Raw genomic sequence first — 10,977 nt, forward strand, 5'->3', positions numbered from 1 at the left:
CTTTATATTGAAGTCATTTATTATTGGGTTAATGTTTGATAGACCTGTACAAAGTTGGTGCTTGAAATGTTTCCCGCTGGGACCATATATACTGAAAAATGTATGCACTAGGATTATTTTGGGATAAAAGCGTCAGATAAATGGCATATATTATTATTATTATTATTATTATTATTATTATTATTATTATTATTATTATTATTATTATTATTATTATTATTATTATTATAAGTATAATATTACGTTTCACCTGCTCGAACTCCGTCTGTCCATCGGGTGGCGGTATCTGCTCAGTCGCTTTTTTGTGCCCGCTAGCAACCAAAGAAGAAGGTGTTGGCAGCCGCTCCTGTCAACGTTCATTTCCTCCGCATTTTCAGAGGCGTACGGATACACGATGGCGTCCGCTCTGAGAGGGAGCTTTGTAACATTGGCCAAGGTGAGTCCTTAGAGGAGGCTTACCTCTCACCGTATAGTTTACAAACATGTTGTAATTCATCAATCAGACGGATTCGTTGTTGCACCAATATCAGGACGAGCTGTCTAGTCTCTGGGTTGACTGACATTGCTCTCTTTAACCTCTCTCTAGTCGATCGCTAGATAGCTAGCTCGCTAGGTCATGTCCAGCATCAACAAACGCAACATGTTCTGTACAATAATACCTTAACTTACTGTTAACCATGACACATAAGATTTGAAGCTTCATTTGGTTACAAAGCGGCACAAAAAAACCCACAAACATGGGGTGATGTGTCCTAGTGTAAGCTACAGGGTAAGAGGGGTATGGCCAATCTCATTAAAGTATAAGGAGAGATGTGTAAAGGAGATATGGAATTTCATTGTATGAGTGTATGTCATCACTTTTTAAATGTTAAACCGTTTTAAATGTTAACGGTAGAGAGGCTGCTAACAGGTCTCCAGTGAGCGCTGCTAACTATTTGAGCCTCACGCCAGGCCAACAGACCTCACTTCTGATCTGTTAAACCTAACCCAGACACTCTGATAACCCAGGTAGAGTTGATAAACCGTATCCTGATACAGGACAAGAGGAGAAACCAGGAACAATCTATTTTGTCAGAGTGTAGTCGTCCTAGTAGATTTCAACAGCCTCAGCATTTAGTTGTCTTTCCCTTCCATATTGACTTGATGTTTTACCAGAGCTTCAGTGAAATGTGTATGGTGGAGACGTAATTCTATCTAGAACCCTGTTGACAGTCAAACCGCCAAAAATGTTTGCTCTGGCCTTGAAATGTATTGAATATACCCTTGCCGTTGTCTCCTGATTTTAGGGCCTTGCTGGTCCCTGGCGGCAGCAGCTGGTTGCCCGGTCCCTGAGTGTCAGTGTGTGCACCCCCGAGGCCCCCCCGGCACGCGCCGACGCCACCTTCAAAGTCACCATGGTCCCAGGTGACGGCGTGGGGCCTGAGTTGATGACCGCCGTCAAGGAGGTGTTCAAGGTACAGTGGTTAGTGGCCTGGGGTGGTCCAGTGGTCTAGCACCGTGGCCTGGGGCGGTCCAGTGGTCTAGCACCGTGGCCTGGGGTGGTCAAGTGATCTAGCATCGTGGCCTGGGGTGGCCCAGTGGTCTAACACCGTGGTCCAGTGGTCTAGCACCGTGGCCTGGGGCGGTCCAGTGGTCTAGCACCGTGGCCTGGGGTGGTCCAGTGGTCTAGCACCATGGCCTGGGGTGGTCCAGTGGTCTAGCACCATGGCCTGGGGCGGTCCAGTGGTCTAGCACCGTGGTCCAGTGGTCTAGCACCATGGCCTGAGGTGGTCCAGTGGTCTAGCACCCTGGCCTGGGGTGGTCCACTGGTCTAGCACCCTGGCCTGGGGTGGTCCACTGGTCTAGCACCGTGGCCTTGGGTGGTCCACTGGTCTAGCACCGTGGCCTGGGGTGGTCCAGTGGTCTAGCACCGTAGCCTGGGGTGGTCCAGTGGTCTAACACCATGTCCAATAAAAACGGAAAAATATACGAGAAGTACAGTGGGTAGCTCGTCTCCCATCAAAGCTGATGATAAGCAACTGTGTCCCAAGAGTTTCTGTGTGCATGTTTGTTCCCTCTACCTTGATTGGATAGTCCTTCTCTTTTGTGCACTGCGATCATCCGACCACCCCTACTCAGTGTTCCTGGCCTCATGATAACATTCTAATATTTGTGGGTTTTGGTTCGCTGGTTAATAATTTTCCTTCATACAACATCATGTTAACACTTCTACATGTAGCCCACAAGGGAATTGGATGTTTTCTCAAGCATTCCACCACCTCTCAATCCTGGAGAACCCTCCCCCCCCCTCTCTCTCTCTATTTCTTATCCCCTAGACTTTAATAGTCTGTTATACCACCCACTTAATCCCCACCCCCAACCCTCTGGTCTCCTTTTGCTCCCCTTTTCATTATTTCATTTACTGAACGCCCCTCCCCTCCACAGGCTGGCGATGTACCGGTAGAGTTTGAGGAGTTCCATCTGAGCGAGGTTCAGCACATGGCTAGTGAAGAAAAGCTGGATGAGGTACTGACATCCATGAAGACCAACAGGGTGGCAATGAAAGGTAACGGAGTTGCAAAGAAAGGCTTACAGAGGATACTAGAAAGAATTTGAAGTGTGCTTAATTTGGCTTGTAGTTTGCACTTTTTGGAAAATTCCATTGGTTCCTTTGCACTAGGCAAACTTGATCAAGTATCTGGTATCTATGTTATGTATTTGAACATATTCAACATGATATGACATAATACATGTTATGTATTTTAATTAGGTCTGGTAGTTTCTATTAATGTATTCCCTATGATTATGATATAAATATTATATAGTGCCTATAGAAAGTCTCCACCCCCTTTCAAAATGTTAATAGTTCATGTTATTTCGGAAGTAATATCTTTGTCTTTATAGGGTCCCTGATTTGAATGGGAATCAATGACACATTGTTGATTAGACTGTCACTACCAACTCAGCACATTTCAAAAATTTCTCCTGATCCTAACTTTTTTTTAAGACTCCCCAGGCCTCAAGGTAGCATTCCTGAGCTGTTTTAATTCTCTCCATTCACTCTGTTTGTAATGACAACCTGATGAACAGAATGTGTAATTGGAATTCCTATTCAAAAGATGGACCCTGCAAAGACAAGGCTATTCATTCAAAAACATACTGTTATCATTTCACTCAATGGACTCAATTCAACTTATTAATGAAGTTGTTGAAGACATGTTTGCATTTCAGCTCATTTTAGCAGAGCCACAGCAAAGGGGCTGTGGACTTTTAACATTTTTTTTTTTTGAAAGTGGAAAAAAATAATCCTAATTGAATGTATTTTGATTCCAGGCTCTGGGCCAACAAATGGTGAACAGTTTGAAAAGAGTTGTATGCTATGTATAGGCACCTTAGTTGATGTGTGTGTGTGTGTGTGTGTGTGTGTGTGTGTGTGTGCAGGGAAGATTCACACCCCCATGGAGTTCAAAGGGGAGCTGGCTTCCTATGAGATGAGACTGAGGTAAGGCACTGGACCACATATGACTTTACTGCTGTAGCTTACACTGAATGATTTAACTGTACCTACGTCTTAAGATTTTGTGTGTGTGTGTGTGTGTGTGTGTGTGTGTGTGTGTGTGTGTGTGTGTGTGTGTGCGCGCGCGTGCCCGTGCGCTCGCCTGTTCTAATTTGTGAACATCTCCTGTATTCAGGCGGAAACTGGACCTGTTTGCCAACGTGGTCCATGTGAACAGTCTCCCAGGCTACAGCACTCGCCACAACAACCTGGACATGGTGGTGATCCGCGAGCAGACGGAGGGGGAGTACAGCGCTCTGGAGCATGAGGTGAACCACTGTTCTCACCTGCAGGCTAGTCTGTCTTCTAAAGATGGCTACTGTATAATGGTATACACTGGGAAAGATAAAGGCCTCTTTCTTGCGTTTTCGCACCCTTGATTCTGTCAGTGGGGCCAGCCTGTTAGCCGGGATGCTCGTAGTGTCTATGGGCTCTCGTGATGCCTTTCTGCCAGATATGAAATATGGAACAGTGGGGATATTGTCCAAACCTGATTCTCACATCAGGAGAATGCGTAGGGATGATTGCATGTATTCTGTGCTTTTACTTGACCCTACCGACTATCAACCAGAACCGTGTATCTGAGTGTAAAAAACTACAACGGGCTTCAACAAGTGATTGGCTGCAATGTTCTACTCAGATTAGTGATTAGCAACAGCAGAAGAACTACAAAGAACTACAAGCGGTCCCCGGATTTAAAGCGGGAATGCGGAAACGTCAGAACTTTCCCGAGTGTATTGACAATACCCGTTGACAAAGTAGCATAAAGATTTGTTTTAATCAAACATAGTTTACTTTGGGCTGCGAAGTTGCCAAGGCGAATTTCAATGGGGACTCAATCAAAGTGTGACTCCTGATAGTCAAGGCATTCTGAATCCACACCTGATATATCTGCCGTTGGGGAAAACTCATTGTTTCTTCATTTGGTGTATCACGTAGCTCATGTTAAAATAATGCATTATAATGGAACCAGTGACACTAGTCAAAACACCACCACCACATATAATTGCTCATTATACAGTCCTCCAACTACAGAACTAACAACATGTCTTCCGTCTGCTTCTCAGAGCGTCACAGGTGTGATCGAGTGTCTGAAGATCATCACCAGGGTCAAGTCCCGGCGCATCGCCAAGTTTGCCTTTGACTACGCCACCAAGAAGGGACGCAGCAAGGTCACGGCCGTACACAAGGCTAACATCATGTAAGTACTACTGGGACAAACGGCCTCTTCTTCACACAGTACTTTACAGGTACCTTCAGGAGAGCGTAGAGGCCTGGTGCGTGAGCTCCACATATGCTAAGAGAAACTGACTTTCTTCTCACCATCACGCTACAGGAAACTGGCAGATGGTCTCTTCCTGCAGAGCTGTGCTGAGGTGGCAGAGCTTTATCCCAAAATCAAATATGAGAACATCATCATTGACAACTGTTGCATGCAGGTAGGCCCCCCCGACTGTCACTCTGTTTGTCACTGTCGTCATTTCAATCGAATCCTCGGACAAAGCACACCACATCATCCATTTCACTCTCCACCTAGAGTGCCAAGTGTTTTTATGTGGTAATTACCAAGCAACAATACTTTAATTGGCTACAAAATGAAGCATCATCATTTATGCATTTCTGGTGAATAAAGTCACCTTTGGTACTCTAGAATGTAAGACCATTTGGGCGACTTAATTCACCCTCGGCACTAAATCAGTTCAACCCTCTTTTGTAGCTGGTCCAGAACCCGTACCAGTTTGACGTACTGGTAATGCCCAATCTGTATGGCAACATCATCGATAACCTGGCAGCCGGTCTGGTTGGCGGGGCAGGAGTGGTGCCAGGGGAGAGCTACAGTGCAGAATACGCCGTCTTTGAGACCGTAAGTGTCTGTCTTTCTGTCTGTCTGTCTGTCTGTGTCTCATATATTCCTTGTGTTTCTAAACCTCAACTTGTTTTGGTCAGTCAAAGTAATCAGGTAGCTTCTGATGTGTCCATATTGTATCATAACATACAGGTTATTTTTTTGCTATGTACTTTCTAATATTTGCACCTGAAGACAAATGAAATCGTCGCTTACCATTTATTTATTTTAAAGCAACAGCAATTGCATATCAAATATTGCACATGGTGACACTGAATAAGGCTGCACAGTGCCTGAAGGAGGAGAGGAGCCACACAGAATGTGGCAGTGTTTGATCTTCTGTACCCTAACCATCTTGTTTGTTCCCTCAGGGTGCCAGGCATCCCTTCGCCCAGGCTGTGGGCAGGAACATCGCCAACCCCACGGCCATGCTGCTCAGCGCTGCCAACATGCTCAAACACCTCAAGTGAGTGGGCATCAGTGTGAACCACCATTTTAAGAGAGAGAGAGAGATTAACTGGTTTGCAAAAACAGTTAAAGACGACAATTTGTTTTTAAAAGTGTGTCAGTTTGTTCATTCTTTTATAGTACAGATGTGTACATGCTTGTACTGTACTGCTAGACTTGTGTGTGCGAGACAGTTTTGTCACAGTCTCAATTGACTGTACTGTGTTGTGTTACAGCCTGGAATACCACTCCCATATGGTGTCTGATGCTGTCAAAAGGGTCATCAAACAGGGAAAGGTGAGTGTGTTGTGTATACCGACAAGTAAGGGTCAGGCCACACTAGTCCGTCAGAAAACTGATTAAAACATCTAGGAATGATCTGTGGAATTTGGGCTCAACAATGCAAACTGTCATCTCTGTTGTCCGTCAACGGACTCCCATAGAGAAACCATTGGCTCAATCCATAATTAACAGATACAACAGGCTAGTGTGGCCGGGGCTTAACAACGAGGGGGTTAGGGTTAGTGTGTTGCAGTCTTTGTCCGTTCTATAAACACATACAATATATGAATATTTCTGTAGGTCAAAGGGAGAGAGTATATGGTTTGCGACTAAACGTGTGCATGTGTGTTGGTCAAAGTTTTCTCCACAGATTTTGTGTCATGAAAATGCTTCTAACAAGCAGTTATCCATATACAAGTGTGTGAGGGTCTTTTATTCCACATGTTGATGTGGGTGTTCATGTGTAGAACTACTGTACATTTACACCGGTCACCATTTTATTAAGAGACATCACTTTGCACTTCCACTTGGAGGTGTTCCTTTCCGCAAGACACAATCTAGGCGTTGACATTCGTGACATTCTCTCCCCCGATTGGTACGTACATACATACAGACAGACAGACATAATTATACTCGACCAACAGCAGCACTAACAGAAACACAAAACCATGGTTCCTTGTCCTTCCTCTGCAAGCATTTCAAGTATATGATCGACCCATCGTTGCGCCGTGGTATCGTGTTAAGGTGTCAGCCTCGGAGAGAGGAAAGCCTGTTTTTGCCTGACTGAAGGAATGGTGGTACATGTTGAGATCTAAAGTATGGTGGTTGGGGAAATCTTTCGAATTGAAGGTTGACTGAGTTCTGAAAGTGTTGGAAGGAAGTATGGTGTTTCTCTGTCAACTGAAAGTGGAATCCATTTGTGAGGTGTCTGAAGTGCCCTCCCTCTCCCCCTGCTTCTTCCTCTCCCCTTGCACCCTACTGTGTGTGTGTGTGTGTATGTGTGTCTGTCTCAGGTGCGGACGCGGGACCTCGGCGGTTATGCCACTACCGGGGACTTTGTTCATGCTGTTGTGGACAACCTGCATCACCGACTCCTGCACTAAGACGTCCCAGTCCCCTGAACAACCCACCCTGTCCTTGTTCCCTTTACCCGAGCAGCCACCTTCACATGCACTGGCTACATTATTTCTTTGCCCTCTATTCCGCACTACACCAACCCCCTGCTATATTCCCAAATAACTTTACCTCGCAAACTGTTTCACACTACCCACATTGTCCTGCCCCCAGCTAGTCCCACATGTAACTTCTGGCAGCTCACAGTCTCCGCTCCTATTGTCCACTTTCTTCTCACAACCCTCTTTCTGCGTAACATGAGCCATGTATCCATCACAACACTTTCTTGACTCTCATGCAAATTCAAATGATGCTTGTTTAACCTCATTGGCAAGGATGCAACCGCTGCATGTACCTCTGTACAACCACTGCAGTTACGTCGGACGGCTTTGATTCAACTCCCTGCTTTCGCAACACATTTTTCTTCCACCAAAACATCTGTTGATGATCTGACTGGCCCTCCTTTACGTTCACCTAGTCGTTTCCTAGCTTTACCCTTAAAGCAACTCTAAGCTCTTGATCTGTCATGGCGGCTTTCTGGTGCCCCTCACTCTGATGCTGCTCCATGCTTCTCTCCATGTCTGCCTGTTCTTCTTTCTACCCGTGCTTTGATTGACTCCCATAAACTGGGCTAGAATATGTTGTGCTTCTGCAGTGCAATTTCTCTGCATGCTGTTCCAGCTCTTACCATCAACTAATCATTCCCATCAGTATCTGTCTGCTACCTCTTCTCTCTCTACTCGGCTTCCTTGTCTCTGTGAAAATATTTTCCATTTTAATTGAATCCGTGTTGATAGATCAGTATGTTGATTTGAGCCCTAGATCAGTATGTTGTATAGCAATATTGGTCAAGCTGATTTTGCATCCTGATGACTATTCACCAATGCCAAAACAAGTGAAATGTCGGTTTAACCTTTCAATAGTTGCCTTGGCCACATATCAGTGGAATTATGGTCTGCCAAATCACCATCACAAGCATGAGGCCAACTCTTTGTAACCTTCTGTGCTGCTTAGCTGGAAAAGGAAAACACCTGTGAATACGTTTGCTGGCCTTTTACTCTCCCATCAAACCTTTTATACACGCTGTCATACCACTGAGACTGTGAAGGTTCCTGCTGTGCAAACTGGACTGGTTTCCACTGAGTAATCATTCATGCGCCAAAGAATAGGGGTTTGTCCTTCCACCTGACCTAAGGACAGCAGGAAATGTAGGTAGATGGAGGAACTCATTGTGTCCTCATTCTTGGGCTACCAGAGATGCTAACTTGTCACACAACTCCTAAAATTAGCTTACTAGCCACATTGGGCCTATGATCCACAATGGATCATATTCACAATTTTTACCACTGAAAGAAAGAATGTATCTTTAGAAAGTCTTAACATGTGATCAACTGTCTATGCTGTAGAATGTACACAACATAATAGCCTCTTATCTTGTGAGCTATTATTTAATGATGACCATCACGATAAATGGTGTTTGCTTTTGTAAAAGTTAAACTCTCTTAATGAGAAACCCACTGTTAAACCGCATTTGTCTTGTCACATTTGGTTGACATATTTCATATGCAACATATAACTTGGCCAATATAAGGTCAAACCATTTCATCCCCTCAGAAATGTTTTTCAATCGTGTATTTACTGTTTTTGTACGTGCCATACATTGGTGCTATGATATCTTTGTGTATATAGAAAATAATCATCATCATCCTCTATGCCTGGTACAGCAGTATCGCTGCTGGTGATTTTTGAGACATGTCATGTGTCAGTCATTGATTGGGACTTTTTATCTATGATTGTTATTACGGCTAGGATTGGGGTTGCAACTGGGGATTTTGAACCAACACCTGTCACTCGATGATATGTCCCCTGTGCTCGAAATGTTCCACTGCCTTACAGACCGCTATCATTTTAATGATGTTACCATGGACAAATATCGAAAGCATAAAAGAGTTGTTTGTTTGACTGTTTAGGACATACAGTAAATATGTAAAAACAACATGTAGGCTTGTAATCTGTTTTGCTGAGTTTAAATGTTTGGCGCAGAATCTGTAGAGGGACAGTTGACCCAAAATATCTAAAATTCTCTTGCATTTTATATGATTTTATGGTCGTCATCCTTAATGACATACAGTATATGGGGCTTGGAGTATGTTAATAAACATGCATGACATGAGTTGCTAAAATATAAAACCTAATGTTTTCTTCCCTTCATCAATTATTGTGTTTGTCTCTTAACACACTAGTCAGGATGGTGTCTGTCTGTGTCAGGACGATTTGTCTTTGCCTGTTTAAATGGACCAGAAGTGTTTGTTCCAGCAGTATGTCTAATCCACTGTTCTTTTGTTTGCGACAGGTGCGTACAGGAGATCTGGGGGGCTATGCCTCAAGCGACGAATTCACCCGCGCTGTCATCGCCAACCTGGCCGTCTGAGCTAGTCTCTCAATGAAATCTCTCTGCAGCTACCACACACCCACACACACTTTATTTACCTCTGTCAAACTAATCTCTCTGAAACAACCATTCAGACACACACCCTCCCTTCCCTTATATATATCCTTCTCCTGACCCGCTCAGCAACAACTGCTTACACCCACCCACACACTCATACGCAATGAAATAAATACAGTTTACATAAAATGCGCACAATCCTTCATATGCACACACACACACACACACACGGAGGACCTGCTACTGTACATGAATGAGAAACCAACATGGGGACAGAACATTCAGTCTTATAAATGCACAGAAATTTAATGTTCTCCCATTCAATATCATAATGATAAACCTGTCAGTCACATTCCATTCTGTATTAGGGTAATGTACTGTCTGCTGAACAGTTAAACGACTGGACCTTGTTTAGAGTCACTGTTCATACACCATGTGTGTACTATGTCAGTGTATTTATTCTGTTATTTATTCACTAGGGGGTGGTTTCTCAGACAGATTAAGCCTAGTCCTGGACTAAGTCACATTTCAATGGCAAATCAGCATTGAAGATGCTTTTTAGTCTAGGATTACACTTAATGTGTGTCTGGGAAACCGGCACTAGTTTTACTTTGACGTTTTCATTCATGAGCAGTAATAAACGTATGATACTCTTACGGTGTGGAAAATGTGTCACATAAATCATGATGTTGAAATGAAGAGCCCATTTCTCATCCACTGTAGATGAATACAAATGCTGTTGTTTGAAGTAATCTCCAGACAATTTCTCCCTCAGAAATAAGAGTCCTGTTTTGTTTTCACTATTGTGTATTTGCTTCCAGTAGTCACTTACTCTGGCCCTGGGAAAGCTACATGGTGCTGGTTGTTATTCCAGCTCGGTACCAACACCTGATTTAACTCATGTCGGTCTCAATGAGTAATTGATTTGTGTGTGTTTGCTGGGCTGGAACCAAAGCAGCACCATATCATAGGACCAGGGTTGGGTAGGTGTACTAGCCTATATAAAACTCACGAGGTTGTTGTGGAATATTTATTTGACACTTCCACTGTGGATACATTTTCAGCCCATTTTTTATAAACTGACACAAAAATAACCATTAAGGTAATTTAGCCAAAAATATCATACTTAAATCAAAAGTGCATACTTGTTTTTTAATTGGTTGTGCAAGATATGAACGCCTGGGGTAGGGGAACGTTGCATAGATATGCATTATGTAGACGAGAGTTTGGTCTAGACAATCTCTGTATCAGCCAGGGAATGTCTATACATGTATACTCTACACCTCCAAATAAATCCCGTTTGCA

At 43.8% G+C, this 10,977-nt stretch overlaps 1 protein-coding gene across 2 annotated transcripts; it reads left to right on the plus strand.

The window, feature by feature from the left end:
- The first annotated feature begins 373 nt into the window (after positions 1–373).
- Positions 374–10,351, plus strand: idh3b (isocitrate dehydrogenase (NAD(+)) 3 non-catalytic subunit beta). 2 transcript variants are annotated; one of them, XM_083669242.1, is made up of 11 exons: positions 374–436; positions 1,287–1,454; positions 2,425–2,545; positions 3,421–3,481; positions 3,672–3,804; positions 4,603–4,736; positions 4,872–4,974; positions 5,253–5,399; positions 5,753–5,847; positions 6,065–6,125; positions 9,577–10,351. In XM_083669242.1, the coding sequence occupies exons 1-11, from the start codon at positions 395–397 to the stop codon at positions 9,652–9,654; spliced, it is 1,143 nt and encodes a 380-aa protein (XP_083525368.1). In that variant the 5' UTR covers positions 374–394; the 3' UTR covers positions 9,655–10,351. The 2 variants fall into 2 exon arrangements, with proteins under 2 accessions (XP_083525368.1, XP_083525367.1); XM_083669241.1 differs by lacking the exon at positions 9,577–10,351 and adding an exon at positions 7,124–9,558.
- Positions 10,352–10,977: the final 626 nt, after the last annotated feature.

The sequence above is a fragment of the Argentina silus genome, assembly GCF_951799395.1.
Source record: "Argentina silus genome assembly, chromosome: 4".
Taxonomy (NCBI): domain Eukaryota; kingdom Metazoa; phylum Chordata; class Actinopteri; order Argentiniformes; family Argentinidae; genus Argentina; species Argentina silus.

What these genes read in the sequence shown, in the direction of transcription:
- idh3b (XM_083669241.1), top strand. Translation starts at nt 395, where the DNA reads ATGGCGTCCGCTCTGAGAGGGAGCTTTGTAACATTGGCCAAG. An exon ending in AATACGCCGTCTTTGAGACC is followed by an intron (nt 5,400 to 5,752) that starts GTAAGTGTCTGT and finishes TTGTTCCCTCAG; the next exon opens with GGTGCCAGGCATCCCTTCGC. An exon ending in GGGTCATCAAACAGGGAAAG is followed by an intron (nt 6,126 to 7,123) that starts GTGAGTGTGTTG and finishes TGTCTGTCTCAG; the next exon opens with GTGCGGACGCGGGACCTCGG.